This window comes from Drosophila serrata, unplaced genomic scaffold, assembly GCF_035046125.1.
Source record: "Drosophila serrata isolate PLE 108 unplaced genomic scaffold, ASM3504612v1 contig_276, whole genome shotgun sequence".
Lineage (NCBI taxonomy): Eukaryota > Metazoa > Arthropoda > Insecta > Diptera > Drosophilidae > Drosophila > Drosophila serrata.
Window position 1 is genome coordinate 9,934,274 of NW_028257174.1, and position 23,771 is coordinate 9,958,044.

The 23,771-nt window shown below is 36.8% G+C and overlaps 2 protein-coding genes across 2 annotated transcripts; one reads left to right on the forward strand and one right to left on the reverse strand.

Annotated features, from left to right (window-relative positions):
* The first annotated feature begins 2,420 nt into the window (after window positions 1-2,420).
* On the forward strand, window positions 2,421-4,851 carry cm (AP-3 complex subunit carmine). Its single transcript, XM_086836408.1, has 6 exons — window positions 2,421-3,100; window positions 3,175-3,262; window positions 3,334-3,659; window positions 3,722-3,881; window positions 3,965-4,417; window positions 4,476-4,851. The coding sequence occupies exons 1-6, from the start codon at window positions 3,066-3,068 to the stop codon at window positions 4,659-4,661; spliced, it is 1,248 nt and encodes a 415-aa protein (XP_086692534.1). The 5' UTR covers window positions 2,421-3,065; the 3' UTR covers window positions 4,662-4,851.
* Window positions 4,852-12,737: 7,886 nt separating this feature from the next.
* On the reverse strand, window positions 12,738-23,314 carry Inx2 (innexin 2). Its single transcript, XM_020949876.2, has 3 exons — window positions 23,227-23,314; window positions 18,346-20,264; window positions 12,738-14,304 (listed from the first exon to the last, which is right to left on the reverse strand). Exon 2 carries the CDS (start codon window positions 19,491-19,493, stop codon window positions 18,390-18,392), a length of 1,104 nt encoding a protein of 367 aa, XP_020805535.1. The 5' UTR covers window positions 19,494-20,264; window positions 23,227-23,314; the 3' UTR covers window positions 12,738-14,304; window positions 18,346-18,389.
* Between the last annotated feature and the right edge of the window lie 457 nt (window positions 23,315-23,771).

Below are 23,771 nucleotides of genomic sequence, written 5' to 3' on the forward strand. Positions count from 1 at the left end.
CACGTGTACCGCCATCCGCCTTCGGGGGGTAACCCCAGGAATGGCGGCAACCCTGATAAGACGACTGGGCTGCTGTGATAAGCGCAACCTGACAACGCCGCCGTGCGCGTGTTCCTGAGAAGATGTCAAAGACCAGGCCCGGATTTCTGGTCTCGCCACGCCTATCTGGATGGGATCGGGCCCGCCCTTCCATCATTGATGGTTTTGTTAGCGCAAATATCTTAATTCACCGCTTCGCCGCCCCCGACACGCGTGAATCCAGTGTGAGTGAGTGTGTGCAGTTGACATGAGCAGCGCCCTCACGGTATTCGCCTTTCACTTTTTCCTTTAAAGCGGAAAAGTACGCCGCCGGAAATGGCCGAAAGAGAAAAGAAAAAAACGCGAAGAGATTTTGTTTTTTTTTTTTATTCGCAATTCATTCTCATTCTCACACACAACGGCCTTTAACGAGCTTACAATAAATGTATAATCCTGTTTCGGGCCAGACATCATCCTTGTACACAGATCAGAGGAGAGTTAACGTGGGAATCACCGATGGGGTTATCCATCAGGCAATTTGCGGATTAACTAGTATTTTTATTATAGGATTTATTAGTTATAGATATAGTATTTATACTAGGGTACTCTAGGGTTTCTAATTAGATTGAGTAGTATTATTAATTATAGAAGCAAGAAGAAGATCGATGTTCTTATTCGGATCTTTCAGGTTAATAATTTTTATTGTTTATTATTGAAGCTGTCCGAAATTCAGTATGATGTTGGAATTATTTTTTATTAAAAATAATAAACAAAAAAAGGAAACTAACTGCGGGAAGCCAATTTTATATACCCTTGCAGTTTGCAATTGAATATTAGGATCGTATAGAAAATCGATCATAACAAAGCTTAAAATATTCGCATTCGATATTTTTTATATGACCGTTTTATGAGTAAATCCAATATTTTCAATTATCATAACTTGGCCAAAAAAGCATTCATTTCGATTCGGAAAACTGCCCTATGTTTGTTTTTGGTCAGTTAATAAATCTGCATACTCAATATAAAATTTAAAAATATTTCAATTAAAAAATTTTTTTTTTATAATTTTAACGATGTAACCCCTTATAAAATTTTGGAAAAAAATATAAAAAAAATTTTTCTATCTAAGATGGCTAGATCGATTCGGCTGTTGATGCTGATCAAGAATATATATGATTTATAGGGTCAGAAATGACTCCTTCACTGTATTGCAAGCTTCTGACTTTAATATTAATAACCTGCAAGGGTATAGAAACTGACACTGAAAAGCATTTCGAGTTGAAGCAAAATAACAAATCCTACAAATAAATACAACTTATATACTCTTTAACATACTGCAATTACAAATTCGTCACAAATATCTCTAGAGACTGGGGACTAGTAACCCCAAGGAAAGCGATTAAATAAACAGGCATATGCCACAAACTACATCAAATTGCAACATTGTATCATAGTTATTCCAGGTCTCTCAACCCTCTGGTGCATTTTTTTTTTTGTGTTGGTTGTTGTCCTGTGCCCACGAAATAAGCCTGCTTTGGTTCCCTGATTTCTGGTTGTTGGATTTCTGTTGCCACCATAAAAACATATGACACCATTTTGATGAGTCGCGCATTTTTGGCACGCCAAATTATGCATAAAATAGATTGCTGTGTTGACACTTTCCACTGAGAAGAGCCAGGAACAGAAACAGGATCACAGGCAGCCGGGGATCGTCAGGACGAAAGGGATACAGGGGAAAAGGCAGGACTCTACTAATCGGACTTGTCACGTGCGCATCACAACAAAGCGGGGTGGAAATCAAGGGTCGGGTCTCCTTTTCACAGATTTTTTTTTGTTCTCGATTTTTATTTTTTAACTAGCAGCAATTGGGTTTTGTAACTCGAAACTTGAAACTTGACATTGCGGGGAGGAAATGCGATTGCGATTGCGATTTGGATTGGTATTGCGGTGGGCACATGTGTGTGACTGTCTGGAATAATGAGTCAAGCGATGATTTCTGGCGGTCATATTTCGCCCTGAAATTAGTTGCATCGCAATGAACTTGCCAAAAATGAAGTTATTTTTAACATTTTTATTTATTTTTTAATATTTTTACGCATTTGTTTGTGGGTCAAGTGATCTAAGGAGAGACTAAAGAGCTTTAAAAAGCAAAACATCTCCCATAAAGCTGCGGGTTTCTCTCAGATTATGTCGATTAAGTCGAATTAGAATGAATTTAAACAATAAAGGATTTTGAAATATATGAAAAATAAATAATAATAATAGAAACTTATAAAAATCAATTTGGCAATATGAACTCTAACGAAAAACCTCGATATGATAGCAAGAGCAAAAGAATCACCAAAAAGGGATCTATTTTTAGAGCAATTCTTGGGATTATATTTATTATTTAATTAGTTTCAAACCGTTTAATTTATTTGTTCTTCTATTTACCTAATATTTAATTTAATTTTGTTTTTCCCCTAATTAAATAAGTATTTTATTTGTTCCTATATTTAATTTAGCAAGTTTTGCAACCTTTGACTATCGTATAAACGGTGAGTGTGTTTTAATATCGTAAAAAAGTGAATGTGCTAAACAGTGACGTATATTTAGTGCTTGGTGTCTAGACTAGATCTAAAAAATTGCTTACAATTCCTCATTTAGCGCCATCTAGCCGAAATCAACGAAACTCAACCTATTTGTTCGTTAAATAAATAAATAGAACCAGCCCAAGTTCTGCACCTTTTTGTCGTCTTGGCAACGTATAGGCCTCAAAAAGGATTTAAAACTCATTTTTCTAAGGGTTTTTAGCTCTTTTGAGCAGTAAAAGTGACTTTTTTGAATGCCTTCAAAGGCTATGCATACAAATCGAAGTTTTTAAACCGTAAGAAATGACCGTGGACTTGGCATATTAAGAAAAAGTGAAGTGAAAGTACAACAATGGCAACCTCAAAGTTATCAACTAAGCAAAGTTATCGATAATATCGATAGCACAAACATATGTTTGTCTCTCTTTTGCAAAAGAAACAAAAATAAACAATTTTTTTTTGTTTTAAAGCCGAAATATGATACATAGTTTGTTTATAGTGAACAGTGGCGGGTAAGTAAATTACGGATAGTATACACAGAACCCACTTACAGTTCTCACCTCTTCCTCCACCCCCCAAACAACAGCGAGGTGTTCCTGGAGAAGCACTGGCGTTCGGTGGTCTCACGGTCCGTCTGCGAATATTTTCTGGATGCCCAGAGAGCGGCTCCATATGTAAGTTCAGCCAGCAGCCACGTAGATGGTCTTGAGATTATGATCTATATATTATTTATATTTGCTTATAGGATGTACCACCGGTGATAGCAACGCCTCATTTCTACCTCATCACGGTGCAGCGGGATGCAGTGTCTCTGGTGGCCGCCTGCAAGCAGGAGGTGCCACCCCTCTTCGTCATTGAGTTCCTACATCGTGTGGTGGACACATTCCAGGATTACTTTGGTGATTGCAGTGAAACAGTGATCAAAGACAACTATGTGGTGGTCTATGAACTGCTGGATGAGATGCTGGACAATGGCTTTCCACTGGCCACCGAAAGCAACATCCTGAAAGAGCTAATCAAGCCGCCAAACATACTGCGAACCATTGCCAACACGGTGACGGGGAAGAGCAAGTCAGTATGGATTTAGTTTTATCCAAGGTTTTCCCTCTAAGTTTTCCTTTTTTTAATTGCAGTGTCAGCACCACTTTGCCCTCGGGACAATTGTCAGCGATTCCGTGGCGCAGGAGTGGAGTAAGGTACACCAATAATGAGGCGTACTTCGATGTCATTGAGGAGGTGGATGCCATTATAGACAAGTCTGGTTCCACGGTATTTGCAGAGATTCAGGGACATGTGAGTGGCACTAGAAGAGAGCTAAAAATGCACTCTTTAATCACTCTTAAAATCGTTATTAACCACTTTCTTTCCTGTTCCAGATCGACTGCTGCATCAAATTATCGGGCATGCCAGATCTTACCTTGTCCTTTATGAATCCACGTCTATTTGATGACGTCTCCTTCCATCCTTGTGTGCGGTTCAAACGCTGGGAGGCAGAACGTTTGCTCTCCTTTATACCACCCGATGGCAATTTCCGGCTAATGTCGTATCACATTAGCTCACAATCGGTGGTGGCCATACCCATCTATATAAGGCACAATTTCTCGATTAAAACGGGTGAACAGGGACGACTGGATTTGACCATAGGACCTAGGAATACCCTCGGACGTACTGTGGACAAGGTGAAGCTGGAGCTGACCATGCCGCGATGTGTGCTCAATTGTTTGCTGACACCCAATCAGGGCAAATACACATTCGATTCGGTGACCAAGACCTTGTCCTGGGATGTGGGTCGCATTGATGTATCCAAGCTGCCAAATATTAGGGGATCGGTAAGTGAAAAGTATAAAGAATATATCAAAATTAAAGTTGTGTTATTCTTTCTTTTAGGTTTCCATTACGCCTGGAACAACGAATATTGATGCAAATCCATCTGTTAATGTTCAGTTCCAAATCTCACAGCTGGCCGTCTCTGGGCTAAAGGTGAATCGTTTGGATATGTACGGGGAGAAGTACAAACCCTTCAAGGGCGTCAAATACCTGACCAAGGCGGGCAAGTTCCAAGTCCGGATGTAGGACACCCACAAACAAAGAGAGAAAAAGAGAGAGAGAGGACAAGCCACGTTCCGCCCCGATTCCAGCTTTAATTAAGTGCTAATGCTAAGTGTATTCCACTGTTTTATGTCATCCAATGTCCAATGCCTCCCCCCAATATATCTCATTTATCTATGTATCTCTTTAACTATCCATTAAAAGTTCAACTCCACTCGTTGTTCCTTTGAGGAATGCGCTTGGGAGACACCCGTCGACAGTGGAGAGCGTAGAATCGATTGGGAATAAAGTTGCAAGTCTCGCTGTGGCGTGGCTAACTCACCGCTTGGCAACAGCCAGCGAGGAAACCCATAAATTTAAATGAAAATGCAAAACTTGATTTTGCAGGCGGCCAGGGCAACGCATTTAGCATACGAATAGTGTGTATACATCTCTCTATCGTTGTGTGTGTGAGCCAACAATGGCTAGAAGTGAAGATTCGCTAAGATAGATTCTTGGGAAATAAGATTTGTAAAGGAAATATCAAGGGTTTTAAGGTATTAGGAGGTTGGGCTGTTTTACAAAATCTTGGTTTTATTTATAGACTTTCTATACCCTTTTAGAGTAATATGATGTGAAGGAGTCATTTCCGACCCTATAAATCATATATATTCTTGATCAGCATCAACAGGAGAGTCGATCTAGACATGTTTGATGAAATTTTTTTTTTTAAATTTTTTTTTCCAAAAATTTTGAAGGAGTTACATCGTAAAAATTTGGAAATTTTTTTAATTTCTTAACATTTCTTATACAGTATGCAGCTTTATTACCGTGGTAAAAACTAACAGAAAACAGCTTTCCGAATTGAAATTAATGCATTTTTGTCTGAGTTATGATATTTTGAAGATTTGATTTTTCTCAAAAAATTATCATTTAAAAATTTCGACAAATATTGATTAAAAATTCGAAAATTCAGGTTTTCCAAAATGCATAAACTGGCTGAAAAGCCTGTGATTGTTAAATAAATTTATATATTCCTCCGATTCACAATTTAAAATTTATATTATTAAAAATCAAACAAAAATTAAAAAGAAAATTGAACTGAATTGTTCTCTATATTTGAATTTTTTCTTTATATAAGTATTTATTATTCATATTATTATTATTATATTATTATTTATATTATTATTTTTTATATTATATATTTATTTCAGGAAAAAAAAATAATAATAGGATTCATATATATTTATCTTATTTTTAAGAAAAAGAGTTTAAGTTCTATATTTTATATAAATAGTTAAGAGAACGGTTAGTTAATGGTCTGAGCCTAGCAATACCTCTTGAGTTTTCTTAATTATGAATCAAAAGTCTTACTTTAATGGTCTTGATAGACTTTAGTTAGGAAATTTTCTCCAAAAACAAACATGGAAAGCATAGAGTAAAGCTTTCACTTCTTGTAAATAAAATTTAAGTAACTTAATTTATTTTCTTCCTGAAATACCTTGTTTTTAGTCTGTAAAATGAACTATATACCTGACAATCTTTTGGCTTACTTAAGACTGCTTAAGTAACTCATAATTTAAGGCTTTTAAATATTTATTTTTTTTTGGCTAAACTTAAACTGAATTTATGCAGAGGCTTTACTGTTTTGTCCCCGCCGCCTTGTTAATGCTGCATACAGCTTTTAGTTGCGGCCAAGAACGGCAACCGGTTTTCCCCCCGGTCACGCCTCCTGACCACACTGCCCGCCCCACAGCTCTTCGGATGCCACCGCATCCCTGAAGCCGAGCTGCTGCAGCAGCCGGATCTGCAGCAGCAGCTTCTAGGCTTTTGGGTGCGGCGTGCATCGGTAGCCAACAAGCGCCACCAAAAACCGACAACGACGACGTCGGCCATGGCTAGACATGTTATATATATATAGATATGTATATAGATGTGATATATACAAACACACAACACACATAGTGACCAAATCCGGACTCCAATCGAGAAAATAACTCAGTTTGGTGCAACAATCCAACTTCAACTTGAGCTCAAGCTCTGAATTTTTGTAGCTGCACTGCGAGAGAGTCATTTTTCAAGCGGGGGAAATGCTCGTTAAATGCCGAGCAGCCTCGCAGCAGGGTGTCCTCAAGCCCCCTCATGCCCCATGCCCCTTTCCACTTACCTCTTGCCCCCATTCAAAACCCAAAACCAACCCATTCTTATTTCAGGGAAAATGGCAAAAAAATGTGCAGGGAGAGGCGTTTTTACAGCGTTCATTAGGGTCGGCAGCCAGCAGTTCGTTGCCTAAGTCTTTCGATTATTTGTAAGACCTCCTAGAGCTTTGCTGTTTCCTTCCTTCATTCCTTCCTCCTCTCTAGGGGAAGAATGGAAATCCGACCAGTATTTTACTGCCGTAATTGATAGCACATTACATACGGCATTCGGATTGTAAATGTTTTCCATCTAATTTGCATTTTCCCCCCAACGCTACAAAAAACTATATATACTATATGTATACGAAATGAAGGGCAGAGCCAGCAGGCTATAGAACATAAAAATACCCTGGAATAAAGTCGTAAAAGATGTACAATGTACATTCAATAAATAAATAAATAGGTAGGGGAATAGGGTAGTTTATCTTTATAATGCTATGTCTATATGAAAGCTAATTTAAATTAGTTATACAGAAAAGATATAGAAACCTATATTAAAATATATATATATATTAAATATCCCCTTTACTCTTAAAGCTAGGGTATCACGCTATAAGTATTATGCATTCCATGCGAGAAATGTTAATCGCACCTGGAATTGTTGCAGTTCATGAACAGATTTGTAGCACTTGGAATGGCGGGGGGGAGGGACTTTTAATGAACCCCGCGAGAGGTGTTGATGAAGCCTCATAAATTTCCACTTAAAGCTATAGTGCACGTGATTTCGTGCCCCCATATCTATATACATATGTATGAACGTAAATCCTGTTCTCGCTTGCCATCTTTTTGCTCCAATAAAAACGCTTAAATGATCTTTTAGCTTCTGTTTGGCTATATCTTTGTCCAATGCATATTGACGCGATCTGGTTATGGCTTGTGTAATAACTAAGTATATATGTTTGGTTCAAAAGGCACTATTAACATGCTGCTAAGTGATATTTAGTGACTGCAAATGCATTTTGCATTTGATCTACTTTCGGTTTGAGGAAATGTTTGAACGTCGTGAACAAGGGGTATTAGTGTTTAAGCAAATATGAAGATGGTATTTATCATGTGGGGATGTGGGTTATATCCACGATATTGTTATATTTATTTATTATACACTTACTGGGTTTTATAATTTTAGTTAGAAGATTGGAAGGTAGTGAAGAAGTCATTTACAACTTTATATATATAATTTATATCATCTAGAAATTATTAGAAATAATTAAATAAATTAAAATTATCTTCTCTAATATATGATCATTTTTATTATTCCAGAATTTCTGTGTTAATTTTATGCAACTTTGATGGCTATATGGCATACATATAAGCCATGGAATCGATCGGTAAGTGAAGAGATAAGTTTTTAACTCTGTATACATTAATAGATATTAATATGGGATTATTATGTTTATTTTACAAGGTATAGGTGGATTTGAATTCTTTATATGAACTCTTGAACTCAAACTCACATAATATATCCACATATATGTATGTAAATACTATATCCTATATATTCAGTTAATATTGCTTTTCTTTTAACCATTATGGATCGATTCTTAAAGAACTCATTGCAAAATTGAAGGGTATAAAAACTTAACATATAAGTTTGTTAGCTTTCTCCTTTTTTTTAATGTTTTTTAAAGTATTTTTAAAGCGTTTTGAATCGGTTTTTTAAATATAAAGTTGTTTATAGTATTTTAGCTGTTGTTAGGTGATTTTTGAATGTTTTTTAAAAGGGGTTTAATGGGTCTTTAACCCGCAGCGGGATAATACCCTCTCTAACCATGCGTTTACTTCCAGTTAAAGGTCACTTAGAAACTATAAAATATGAAATATAGATTTATTTTCGAGTTACATAGTTATAAAGCTTATATAACCAAAAAATGTTGGATGTTATACGCCAACTGATGCTATATCTCCGGTAACTTGCCAAACTGCAGCTAATGGAGCTAATGGAACTCGCTTTGGCTGAAAGGAAGGCAAACTCGAGTGAAAGACAAGCAACATGCATTTGTCATTAGCGGCAACAAGGTGGCCTAGCATCCAGTTGATAGTTTATTTTATTTTTCTTTTTTTGTTAGCTGTTAGTTGCTCCCCAGACCCAGGCAAGTCGTGCAATTGCAATGGCAATTGCATTCGCTTTCGATAATAATTTATGCAACTTGTCGTCGTTGCACTGAGCAAACACACAAATGTTTGAACTTCGCCTGTTCGCGTTGTTTGCTCTCGCTCCGGTGCCTTTGTTTGTTTGTTGCTTTGCCCCGGCTTTGTTTGCTCAGCTTTGATTGCTGTTTGCCCAACTTTGCGAAAGGTGTTGCCCGCGTCAATTGGAGCGTCAGCCTCAGTGTTCCACATGATTTCTGATTTTAGATTTCGAAACCGCAAAACTAGAGCACTTTTGCATAGAATGCCAGTGGTCTCCGTCTGGTCAGCTAATTAGAAACGTTGATTGTCTTTGGTGGAGAATGTGGAGAGGGGGAAAATGGAAAAACAGATACACCCGGGAAATGGAAAATGCATTGGCACACATAGCTGAAAGCAAAGAGTGTTCTATTTAGATTTCGGGTTGGAAAATTAAGTATTAAATATGAAATACATTGATTTCCTTCTTTTAATATATTTCGTGGATTTGAAAACAATATTTTCGAAATATTTTGTATATTTGTTGTTATTTTTTTATATATATTTTTGTAATTACATGTATATTATATTTAAATATATATATTTTTATGACACAACTCCAAACTAAAGAAAATAAATTGAACATGACTTTACACTAATAACACCCTTTAGCTTTTGCAACTGGACAGTTGGGGCAATAAATTGAAATCTGTGTACCTGAAATGATTCAATAGACAAGTATTTTGACTCTTAAAATCACATCTCTGTATCTTATGTGCTTTTTTTTCAAAATTGATTTATATTTACAAAACTGAAAGATGAAAGATAATTGTAGGGTATATAGTGATGAAGGCAAATGGCGTCACTGCCATTGAGGCTCATTAAAAACGATTGAAACTTCCGCAATTCGATGGCCCAAGAATAATATATATAAAGCTTAATGCAGCACCAGAAACAAACGCATCTGATTTCACAAAACCTTACTCATTTTTACCCAATTCTTTAGCCAAACACAAAAAGTGCTCCATAAACAAAAGAAGTTGCTACAAAAAAAAAAAGAGAGAAAGGAAATACAAAAAATTTGATCAACATTTCGAGACCCTGTCCGTGGAGGATTTGCTTACAAAGTCGTTGCGATAAACAAAAGAATATATATATAAATATATTAAGTATAAATTGCTTACGCATTCAAAATTGTTGATATGCTAATGCAAAAGGTTTCAACTGATTTAAAAACATAAATACGAATTTATATATATTGTTATTTATGTATATATAGTGTACCTATCTCTTTATTTTAATTAATCGATTTATAAGAGGTTAGAGGTCGTTTGATAGATTATAATAAAATATTTATAAGATAAGAAAATAGATACTATTTTATCTAAGTAAAAACCACCATAAATATTTATCAAATTTTATGCAAAAAAGTACCCAAAAGATAGTACAATCAAATTTTATTTGTAGATTATTTAAAGAACTCTCGAAATTCCTTACACAAATAATTTTCAGCTTAAAAAACAAACTCTTATAATTTTTATACCACAAATAATTGCTTTAAACTTGGCCAGCTGGCTTTTGTTTAGAGTCTTAAAAAATGTCTGTTTTTTAACAGAGTCGGCTTCATTACTCATTTTATATAGTACCATTATTTATGTTTATCACAAAAAACACAGTCTAGTCACAAAGATATATAACTTTTATATGGATAAAACAAAAAAAAAAGACGCATAACAATAAATCTGACGGCGAAACAACAGAGACCACAAACCCGTCACAGGCAACTGGCATTTTTGTTTAAATAAATAAATTGTATGCGAGTCGAAAATTTAGGGTCTTACGTGAAATGGAGGCTTACGTAAGTCGACAGTGATCATTATCAATGATCATCACCCGGTGGGTGGTGGGTTGGTGGGTTGGTGGTTAGTGGGTGGGTTTTATGGGTGTTGCTTGAATTCTAATTCCAATTCTTTTGTCGCAAAATTGAGCGAAATTTATCCAACAATTGCAAGTGCAAGGTCATTGGTCGTGTGTGTTCCGTGTGTAAAATTACAAACAATGATTGTTCAAGTGAGAGGTGTTAGAGAAATTTAAGATATTTACCTATAAATGTATAAATATTAAGTAACTAAAGAACAATAATTTAAAGCAGAAATAGTTCAACCTTAAATCAATCAAGAATCCATTTCCAAACCTAATCACATTTATATTAAATTCTTTTAAATAAACATTTTAATTGCCCTGCCAGACATTACAATTGAGTCTCTCCTGTGTTAATTTTTTAGCCCTGGAATGCATTACAAATAAATAAATTCAATTCAATTAAAAAATAAGTGAGAACTTTGACATTTGTTGTGCTCGTTGTGGTAGTGTGTATCTTTGTACGAGAGTTCCTCGAACCCGTTTCCCATTTTCATTTCCATTTTTCGCACTGCCACTCAGCGTTTTCGCTTTCCTTGACTCTCCACATGCCGTAATATTTATTTACGTATTTATTGGGGCCAATTGCAGCGTTTAACTCAATTTGATATGCTAATTTGCTCAACATCTTCTCGTCTATTGCCACACTTTCGATGTAAATGGCGACAACGAAGTGGCATAACTTGTCATTGCAACAATTTTAGGCTGCATATTTTATACATAAATATAGGTAACTAGGATTTAAATCTATCAAGAGATAAGTTAACATGAGGATAGGAAAGGGTTGTACTATAATATGATTAGAATGATATATAATTTTAATGTTTATATTATTACAAATAAATCCTAAGATTAGCTAACATCAGGTGGAGTTTCTGCACTTTAAACATATACGAAAGTAATTATAAATATTGAATTATTACTTGCTAATGATATAAATTATGTTGTGGATACAATAAATTATTGGTATTATATTTCATAGGACAATATTTAGGGTTTAAAAATTGCCCTGACATTCAATTCAAAAAGAAATACTTACCTCACTGTATTTTAGATAATTTAAATATAATAAAATATATACTATAATGTACGATAAAAAAAAGACTTCCGCGAATATTCGTTACAAAGAAGTTGCTTTATTTAAATCAATAATGCTGCCAGCTCATTAAGACGGCTCTGCGGATCGATTGACGCAATCAGACCCTTCAATAACAACGCAACCCAGGGCTTTGTTTGAGTAATAAGTGACGCCTTTAAATGGCCTCCGAAATGCATCCGTAGGAATCATTGGATTAAAGTCGATTTGGCACGAGCGGAAACCCAATAGGAGCAGGTATTCATACTTGATTTCGATATATATATATATGTATATATATAAACAGGATGTACAAGTGTAAATGAGGCGACACCTGTTGCACATTCTCATCCGAAACGAATGAAATGTGACTCAACTTTTGATTGCTTATTATTTCAGCCACACTTTCAGCCTGAAAATGTAATTATTACAGATAAGAGTTCAGGCAAGTCTGTTCCAAAATCTATACAGAATATATGTATATCGAAAATGTGTAGTTAATTGTGAGATATTTCAAATTTACCATATTCAAAGAAAGACTAGTTTTCTAAGAACAAAGAGATAGATATATAGACATAGAACAAGGTGGCAGAGAGATCAGCGGGTCAAAGACCGAGTCTGAGTTCGCTTCAAAGTTTGCCCAAAGTAAACACGTTTCGGTAACTAAAGAAAAAAAAAAACTATACAAAAAACTAACAAAAAACTGGTTGTAAATCGTAAACTATAGAAGAGGAGAACCTTTCAGGTGTCCCCTGAAACCTTTTTGGGTGTAATTGCTCCAAGTGGTAACCCCCCACAAGATAAGATAGAGATTTGTCCATGTTTGCTTTGATTTTCCTTGTTTTATTTTCTTGTTTATTTTCGCATGAAATGTGGCCATGTGTGTTGTGTGTTGTTGTGTGGAGTGTGTGTGTGTTGGACACACAACAAATATTAAACCATAAAGAAATCATCATCATGTTTTGTGTGGGTTTTATTTTCGTTTAATGTAAGTATTTATAAGTATATGGAATTGAAATTGAAACTTAGCTTAGGGCTTGGCTCGCTAATCGTCTTGTTACAAACATTTATTTGATTTTCCATTGCTTTTCCACCTCGGTTTTTCTTGGTTTTTCCTTCTTTTTTAAATATTGCTTTTGAGTCTTTCATTTTTTTTTTTTGTTTGTTTGTTTGTTTCGTCTTTTCCACGCTTACACTTATCGCTAAATGTATACATATATATTTATTGTATTTAGCATTTTCTTTACAAAAATATATACGCCTATAAACATACACATATATATACATAATGTATATATATATATGTATATATTTAAATTGATTTGCTCTTCTTTATCGATGAGTTCGTGTGTGTATATAAAAAAAAATTGCGCTAAACTAAATAAATGCTACCAAAGATATGCAAAAAAAAAGAGAACTAAAATACTAAAATTATCGTTTGTATAATTATTATTTGCTGGCGAAAATTGCTAAATTAAAAGTGTAAAAATTGAAATAAAATATATATGTATTATAATTTGCTGGCGTTTTTTTATCTTTACTAAGTGTAAATTATTGTTGTCGTTTTTTTTTTGTATTTTTTTGTGGGTTTTTTTTAGCATTTTTTCCTTGTTTCTTTAAATGTCTTAATCAATGATCACAACTCTTAGCATAAATATTACTCGCATGTGGCATTCATAAATATATATATGTATATATCTTTCTGTACGTCTGTATATTTATGTATAAATATATATATGTGTGTAATTGCTCACTAAAAATATATATGGATGTGTGTGTTGGTGTATGTGTATATATAGTAGATCTATCATATCTCGCACAAAAAAATATATAATATATACTCGTACATTTAGTATTTTGACAAATGTCATTTCTCCTGTCTTTTAAAGGTTCCAAAATGCTCTTCGAGATTGGCATGGCTTGGGATCGAGGGATCGGGAAATTCTTAATTCTTGTATTGTTGAATTGTTGTTTTGTTGAGTTGTTGATTTGTTGATTTATTGATTCTCCCTGATCCCGAGCGATCCATCTTTATAGCTTACATCTCTCTGGCTGCGGCTAGTATCTGTTATTGTTATTGTTATTATTATTGTTATGGTTGTTGTAGTTTATTGTTGTAATTGTAATTGTAATTGTAATTGTACGTGTCTTGTTGTTGGTTGCAAAACAGTAAACACAAAACGGTTGCTGAGGCATTTGGCCCTCTTGTTGTTTTTTTTTACCATGGAATTCGTTGATATGTGTTCATTAGCTCGTCATTAGCTCGAAAGGCCTCATCTACAACGTCGGCTTGGCTTCTTCCCCCTTCTACTCAGATTTCCGATTTCCGATTACCCCAATTTCCGACTGCATCTAATCATCGTCTTAACCCAATTTCGGCTGCATGAAACTGTAATGAAAGCGAGAGATATGTTGGGGTTAAGTTTATTATAAAACAATGACTAGTTTATATGGCTTAAGATTACTCATTTATACAATATCTTTTGGCCTTAAGATATCAGAGCTATGTTGAAAGAAGACAGTTGGAAATTAAAGCGCAAAAAATGAGATAAGATTGTGGGATTATACCATATAGTATATATTATTTGGTTTCCTTGACAGCTGTCTGTCTTTTAAATATAGTATAAGTTCTGGAACTCTAAAACTTTTTGAAAGGCTGAATAAGGTTTGAGCTTTTTCTTTTATATTTGTTTATTTAAAAAGCGAAGTACTTCTTCTTAAATACCTCCATAAAAACCTTTTATTAACTTGCTTTGATTTATTAACATTTAATTTAACAAACTTAAACTAGAACTTTTGAATTAATTTCGCATTAATGTTATACGAAATATTAACCCCATAAATCAATTAGAAAATAAACCCTAATAACCTGAGAAATGCTAAACAATAACTTTTTACAAATAATAGCTTATTGCTTAGACATTTTCCGACCTTTTCGTTATTAGTTTTTCAGTTTTTTTCAATTTGAGTTTCACTTTTGGCCCAAAACTAAGGCCTGACACTCTCCCCGCTCGATTCTCAGCGCTGCGGCGCTAATTGAAAGCAATTAATGCAATTAAAAGCCTGGGAAATGAGTTGCCGACTTGGCGAATTAAGTGCGTGCCTGGTGAAAATAAAAAAATAAAGTACAAATAAAATGGAGAGCAAAAGTTTTTCGCGTGCCTGCCTCTCGGTTTCATTCAAAATGTGGCATATAGTAAGCGGGTAACAAGTGGGTGGGAAGTGGGCTTTTGGGTGTGACAGAGCGGACCCATTCATTCATTCTATTTCATTGATACCTCAAATTGGCGGTCAGGCGAAAACCACATGAGTGTACTTTGGGGGATACAAAAAAAAAAAAAAAAGCAAAAACAAAAACAAACAAGAAAGGAAGCTAACTTCGGCACGCCGAAGTTTATATACCCTTGCAGATAGAACTTCTATGAATAAAAAACCATACAATACAAATTATATATCTTTGTGTTAAAAAACAATGAAGTAAGTAATACCTGCTTTCATTTCATTCACCTATACATATTATATTTGCAGTTTTACATTCACTGATTTGCATTTTTCCTCCACATCAAACGATCGTTTGTATGGCACCTTTATGATATAGTCGTCCGATTTTCATGAAATTTACCACAAAATTTAAGACTTAAATTAAATGCCTATACCTAAAATTTGATGAAAATCAGTTGAAAACTGAAAAGGTTATAAATTTAATTGTATTAATTTCTCGATCGTTCCTATGGGAGCTATATGATATAGTAGTCCGATTTTCATAAAATTTTATGCAAAATTGTAGAGTATAGTAAAATGGCTATATCTCAAATTTGATCCAATTCTATTGAAAACTGAAAATGTTAAAATTTTTTTTGTAAAAATTTTCCGATCATTCCTATGGCAGCTATATGATATAGTCGTCCGATCCGGCCCGTTCCGACATATATACGAGTGAGAGTATATAGAAGGCTAACTACAAAGTTTCATTCAGATTGCTTCAAAACTGAGAGACTAGTTTGCGTAGAAACGGACAGACGGACAGACGGACAGACGGACAGACGGACAGACGGACAGAAGGACAGACGGACAGACGGACAGACGGACAGACGGACAGACGGACATGGCTAGATCGACTCGGCTGTTGATCCTGATCAAGAATATATATACTTTATATAGTCGGAGGTGCCTCCTTCACTGCGTTGCAAACTTCTGACTGAAATTATAATACCCTGCAAGGGTATAAAAATAACAAACAGAAATAACACAAAACAGCAGGCAGGAGAATCATTTAAAGCGCTTATTTGTTGATTACGATGATCATCATCCTCATCATCATCATGCGGAGGCCGCTTAAATTGTGTGCCAGCCAGGCCGCCCAGCCAGACATTAATTGAAACTACGGTCCAGTAGAGATCCATATGGAATCTTGTGATCTCTGATCTTGGAGAGGTGAGGAGGCCAGGCGGATTCGTTTTCGGATCCGAAATGAGAATGAAAATGGAATGAAAATGTGTGCTAATTGCAACACTTTGTCACCAATCAACGGCAACAGCATCTGCGTCTGTTCATTTATCTGTATCTGTATCTCGACATCACAGTATCTGTATCTCTCGTCGCACCTTATCAGGTCTGTTTTAGCTTCGGTTTCTGTTTTTCGTTTCTTTTTGGAACTGGAAATTGTGAACCTAGGAATGACGGAGCCTGCCAGCCCTCGATTAGATAAGTGCCCGAAACTGTCACATAAGTTGCCCAACTTCTAATTGGCATTGCATGTCCCGAGCTCCCAGCGGAAAATGTCTGCACATTGGGCAACTCAACTCAAGTCAAGTCAAGTCGAGTCGTCGTGGAGAGTGGAGCCCAGCCCGGGGTATAGTCAAGTCGACGCCACTCACAGCTCCAAGCTGATTACGAGTCCGAACAGACGGAGAACTGACGTTGAGAGACTATGTTTTCTTATCTCCAACAACGACGTTGCTGTGCCCAAAAAGAAAAAAAAAAAACGAAAAAAAAATAAACTAACCACACTGAAAGATACTTTAAATGAAAACCCATAGAAAGATCGTTAAGATATTCTTTTCATTTTCCACAAAATTTAAATAGAAAGCTACTCAAAAGAAATGGGGCATTACAAAATATCTATAAAATCAAAATTCCAGTGTAAATTTAAAGTAAATAGCTGCGAATCAATATGTATTATGGTGAAAATACTTTATAAACATATAATATATATAAATTTATATTTTCTTTTCGTGTAGAGAAGGCAAGCATTGCTCTTAAGAATATCAAAATCTTGAAGACGAGGCAATTTAAGAAAATCGGAGGCCATGGAAACGACTAATAAATAATGAGCTAACAAGCTGAGTTTCCTGACCAACACTGGTAGTTTCAAATGGACTATTAAATACCCTGTAATTACCACGATCAACCTGAATCTTTCAAGCTGGAATCAAACTTTTTATACAGTCTATCTTTAAACATTTTAAGAAGGGGAATTCATTTTATTTTTAGTGTTGATAAATCAGAATTGAAGAGAGCCAAAAAGTGCTTTGCAAAAATCTGTTTTTACCAGAAAATCAAAAATTTATCTTTTTAAAGGCAACTATTGTTGACACTAAGGTCTTATAGATCCTATGATCACTATCTATAATATTCACTATAGTGATAGCTATCATAGGTATTCGTTACAAAATGATTGTGGAATGTAAACCACCCGTTTGTGGGGAATTTTAAAGGGCATCAAGTAGAGAAATGCCAAGCCAAAAGAAGTCTGAAAGAATCTTTTGCTTCTTCTCTTCCCTCTTCTTCTTTTTTGTTTCTTTCTCTTCTTCTTTTGCCCTGCTGGCAACAGTCTCCAACTAACTGCTGGTCAAACTGGTTTGTCCCCTCTCGTTCTCTCTCGCTCACTCGCTGGCTAGATTTGTGTGATTGAGGAGGATAGAGCTATCGGTGGCTGTTGCGCATGCGCAGCTGCTATCTCGCTTGCACCGAAGCCGGTTACAGCTCTTTTTTTTTTTTTTTTGTTGCTGCTAGCGTTACGCTTAAATGAGCGCGTAAGACCAGAAGAACTCTCTCTCCCTCTCTCTCTCTCTGTTTCTCTATTTCTCTATTGCTCTCTCAGTGAAAAGCGTTTCTTTGTTATGTTGGAAAAACATAAATTTTCTACAGACATTAGCTAAGGTCTTTGGGGGTATCTTCTTTAAACAAAAAACTCCTCACAAAGGTGGAAAAACATTTGAGATTTCTTTTTTCGATATTGTGTAGTTATGTACATCGATAAATATCGATCTTATGAAGCCTAAGATCTAAAAGTATCTGTGTTTTGCTAATCCTAATTGAGCTTTATAAAGAGGGGAAAACTTTAATTAAGAAATGTATCTAAATCGTGGTATTTATATATCTTTACCTGGATTATGGAATATAAATCTTCGTAATCTTTGATACTTACTGGCACTTGGGTTCGGGCTTGCGCTCAGGATTCCGGACTCCGGCTCAGGCATCGAAGGGCCGCTTGTGGGCGCTGTGCTCGTCGCCGCCCATCTCGCGGGACAGATCGGCGATGACCTCCTTGTAGATGAGCGGATCAATGTTCTTACCCAGCTGGTAGAGCAGGAACCAGTCACCGATGTTGCACTTGTTGGCCACCAGTTCCACCTCCTCGCTCTCGGCAAGACGCGAGCGGGCGCGGAGCAGCAGGTGGCGCAGTTTAGGACCCGCCACCACGGCGATCCGATAGATCAGCGAGATGCCGGACAGAATGCTCAGGATGATGAACCAGAACCAAAGGAACACGTAGATCTTCTCATTGACAATATTCAGGGGCAGCACGCACAGTCCATCGAACTTCTGCACATTGCCGGAGGGACCGTATTTATGGAAGGTACATTTGGTTACCTTGGGAAAGACCCGGGCCATGGGATCAATGCGCTCATCCGGCTCCATCTCGGTGAACTTGAGCACATCGCTGCCATACGTACTGAACTCTCCATCCAAAAAGAAGTCGACAAAGTAAATCTGGCCAATGACATTCACAAAGTTGAGGGCTTCGCAGACGAAGAAACGGAAGGCATAAAAGTTGTGCCGGTTCAGGTTGCCAATGAAGTAATCGACGAGGATCTTCTTGCGATCATTCTTGCACTCCTCGTTCACAATGGGACTGTTCAGATCCATGACCAGCATCTTGAGGCGACCGCCTTCCCAGGATTTCCATAGGTAACGGGGCACATAGAAGAGAATGGCCTGGAAGAAGAGGACGAAGCACACCCACTGATAGTATTTGTGGTACTTCACCTCATCCTCGCCCTCCACATGTGAACCGACACCGGGTTGCACCACATCCCGTCCGGTCACACCGGTCAAACGCTCCGGCACAGTGAACGTAGAGTAGATCCAACAATAGGTGTCCATCACTCCCAGTGGTATCTCATCGACGATGCAATCAATCGGATCACCGATATATTGACGCGAGGTGACCAGGAGCGAGAAGGCAATCAGAATGATCACCGTGGCCTTGTAGTGCATGCGAAATACATTGTTATCGATGCACACCTGGTCGATCTTCAGCAGGCCCTTGACGGACCCAAAGACATCAAACATGTTGGCGGCGTCTCTGGCCTACTTGGCTTGGCTTGGACTTGGACTTGATTACACCAGGCACACACGCACACACACACGAACCACACGGGAAATGGGGATATGGTTGGACACTACACTGCAGGTGCTCTAGCTTTAGCTCTGGCTCCGGCTCTAAGCTGCTGGCTAAGCGCTGTCGTAGTTTCTGGCGGTGATTATATTCGATGCTGGCTTGGCTGGCAGTGCTCACACGTTGTCCACCATTACTCTTCAGTTTCTGTTTCAGGAATGCACACGAAAAAAATAGTAGTAACTGCGGGCGCAGCGATCGCAGTGAACAGAGATCGAGGAGATCACCCAGCGAGCTTTCGGCTGCCTTCGTTACGGTTGCCTCGTTGGGTCGAGTCGGTTTCGAATTCAGCGTTTTCGCGCTCTCAACGCGCACAGAGAGAGCGAGAGTGAGTGAGTGAGTGAGGTGGTAGTGGTAGGTTACCACGACGGTTACCCAGGTAGCTGTGTCCGTCGCAGGCGGCACTGAGCGCTTCGGATAGAAAACTATAACTGTTCACTGTTCAGCTTGTCGCTGAGCCAAGCGCTTGACTCCGTTAAACAGCGTCGCGAGCGAGAGTGCCAGAGAGCGGCAGAGCGGGAGAGAGCTCTTGCCCACTCTCCCACGCCATTATCGCGCTCTCTCTCTCTCTGCTTCTCGAGCGCGCAGGTAAACTCCACCACATGGGGTGGATCTTGTTATGCCCAGTTGGCATAGGGTGCAAGGGTAGTCTGATTCGGCGTCATCTTAGGAAAATATATATTAAAATATGTTTAAATTAGAACCTGGCTGGAAAGTTGTCTGACTATCTAACAACAAGTTTGGTCATAAAATAGAAGTAATAAGCCTTTTTACATATTTCTCTCACTAGTCTGTCATCTTAATGTGGAAGACAAAATTTGGAGTCGCAGCTAATATTTCTTAAATGTATTCCCCCTCATTTTTTCTCACACAGCTCAAATAAACCCTTATGTTATTAATTTAAAAACACAAAAGTTTTAATAGCGGGTATCTCATAGTTGATCACAATCGACTCTTGAACCTTACTTGCTCTTTGAGTGACGCTCTCTCGCGAGCGCTCTCGCACTTGCTCTTCGTCTCTTTCTCTCTCTCTCTCTGAGTAAATGAAGCTGCGTTTTCATTTTCCAAAAGGGTAACAATTCCAACTCCCCGAGAGCGAGAGAGAGAGAGCGCCCAGACTCATGAGTCAGAGATGCCACTCAAGCTGCTGCAGGAAACTCAACGAACTCGAAATAAAAGAACAAATATAAAAAAACCTTAAGGAAGCAGACCTAACTTAATTACTCACAATTTATTGTTTTATTAGGATTACGCTTAGGCGATTGGTCAGTTTAAAACCGTTGAACCGATTTCGTTGCAACTGATGCAATTACCATAGGTTTTCGTGTAAACCAAAGCCAGATTTCATCCAAAATCTGGCAGCCTGAACCGGAATTAACCCTAAATTTCCACAAAATTTAAATTAAGGGTATAGCTGAAGCAGAGGAATTTAAAAAGCAGGGTAGAAATAAAGAGAAGTGGTATTTTTTTTTTTTATTTCAATGTAAAAGTGATTGTAAAAGAATTTATAGCTATATTTTGTTTTATTAAATAACTTAGAATTTTGTGAAATATTAAATACATACTTAAACAACATATGTTTTGATGGAATAAATTAATTGTGACATAAAGCTGCAAAAAATAATGAATATAATCCTTTTTTATAAGCTATTTGTGAATTACAGTAAAATTTTACAATTTCATTGAAACATTGTAAACTTTCTAGGGTTAAGATTCTTCTATGCTGTGGCTTATTTCATCATGCAAATATTTATGATTTAATTCCATCTGGCAACGCCAACGACCAATGCACTTAGCCTTTCCCCACTGTCCGCCCCAAGAATCCCCCACACAGAGCAACAACAAAACCTCGAACCTCGAAATCATCTGCCATATTGAAACTCCATTTGTTCGAGTGTGTGTGTGTGTGCGAAGTGCGGAGGCGACAAGTTCTTGGAACCCGTTGTCAATTGAGTTGGATGTGGATGCTGGAGTGGTTTTTTTCTGAGCTGGGCGCTGCTGCTCCAAAACAGACAACGAAGACAAAGCAAGCAAAGAACCAAGAAGGGAGAGAGAGCGAAAGAGAGCCACAAAGGAGATGTATGTGAAATGCTGGAACCATGGCTTTCACTGCACTTCTATACCTGCACACACACACACACACCGACATTAACTTGATAATTTCCAAAACAATTACCAGAATGCCAGAAATTTACCTGACTTTCAGGTACCAAAAGAGTGCAAAAGAACATTAAGTGGGATTTTTCGAGCCCTTCAAGGAGAGAGAGCGAGAGAGAGAGAACGATTCCTCAACTACCTGTTACACTCGTTCTTCCTTCTAGCTACAGTTCTCTTTTGCTCTCTTTCTCTCTCTATTCCTCTTCGTGAGCCCAAGATTCTTTTTCTTTTCTACCTGTCCCCGAAAGAAACTATCTCAATTGTAAATTAAACATTTCAATCCATAAAATGCGGCTTATCTGGGAAATACTAATATATGTACATATATATAGCCTATATAGTAGCCCCATCGAGTGCTTGAATTCGATTGTACAAAAGAATTAAAGCCTTTGAGGATGTCGTAATATTCGGTTAGTTTCAGTATTCCAGTATTTCTACTGATAAGACAAACAAAAAACTACAAAACGTATAACAAAAATGGGCATGGGTGTTATAACACCACAGATCTGAGATTGATATGAACAAAATAGATCGGAGATTGGAAATTGGGAACTTTGGTGATGTCTGAAGGTTCCACTTGACTGACATGCAACGAAGAGGAACTTTATAAAACAAACACCGTCTAGCAAGGTTCATGGTTTATTTTCGTTTTGAAAGGCTTTAGGTTAAAAATACAAACAAGTTATTTAGTTCTATTTAATAAATACTTTGTTTAGTACTTTAAATCGTTTTATAATTATTCTTACTACCAAAGCTCACAACCTTTTTATTTATTATTTGTTTTCATAGAATTTGCATAACTTACAGCTTAAACATAGTTAATACGATTGAAATATCATCTATATAATTATCAATAATCAAATTTATGAATAAACAAGAAGGCAAACTAACTTCGAGAAGCCGAAGTATAAGTACCCTTGCAGCTGCTAATTAATTATAGGATCGTATTTGGGAATCAGTCAAATATAATCTAAAAATATTTACATTATTTGTACATATTTTTACAATCGATATTTATTGATATATTTCTAGGACAATTTTGTCGACTAATCAAAGTTTTAAAAACTCACAACTGAGCCAAAAATGCATTTATTTCAAATCGGAATTCTGTTATATGCTAGTTTTTATTAGGTTAATAAATCTGCATACTCAATTTAAAACCTACAAAGATTTGAAAATTTTTCAATTTTTGAACATTTTAATGAAAATGTTGAAAAAAAATGGTCAAATTTGTTTTTCTCCAGGAGATGGCTAGATCGACTCGGCTTTTGATGCTGATCAAGAATATATATGATTTATAGGGTCGGAAATGATCCCTTCACATACTTACAAGCTTCTGACTAAAATTAGAATAGCCTTTTAGGGTATAATAATGATATTAACATATACCCGCCAATTTAGTTAAAAACGCAGAAAATCGATTTATGATAATTTTTCTATTTACGTAAACTTGCCGCTAAATAAACTCACAACCAGTAGATGACTTGATTTATTTTTTTATCTGCGATCTGAGCTTGGAACAGGAAAATATAGCCCCGCGGGAAAGATGTAAATTATTTGTGCAAAACGAAACATAAATAAACGACCCACGCCACGGGTCTGGGGTCCAGTCCCTGGTCAGTCAATAATTATTGGGATTGCAACCTGAGAGCCGGACGAGAGCGACAATAAAAATCAGTTATAAAACCATTAGGCCCATACATATGTGTGTATAGAGATATATCCCTAAAAAAAGCAAACGACTACTGTCTGGGCGCTATAAATAGCGCCAGAAAAACCGCAACGAGCCGAACCGAACCGAGAGCTGAAGCCTTAATTGCCTATAATAAATCAGATTCAATCCAAATCAATCCCCCCTTTTCAGTTGTCAGCACAAACATGTCTCATATTTCGCACAAGTTACCAGATTTTGATAGAAATATATATGTACATATATAAGAAAGGAAAAGTTGGGACATGATAAGACCCATGCCCAGGAATAAATGTTTAGATAAAGTTTGTTTTGGTCGCCAATC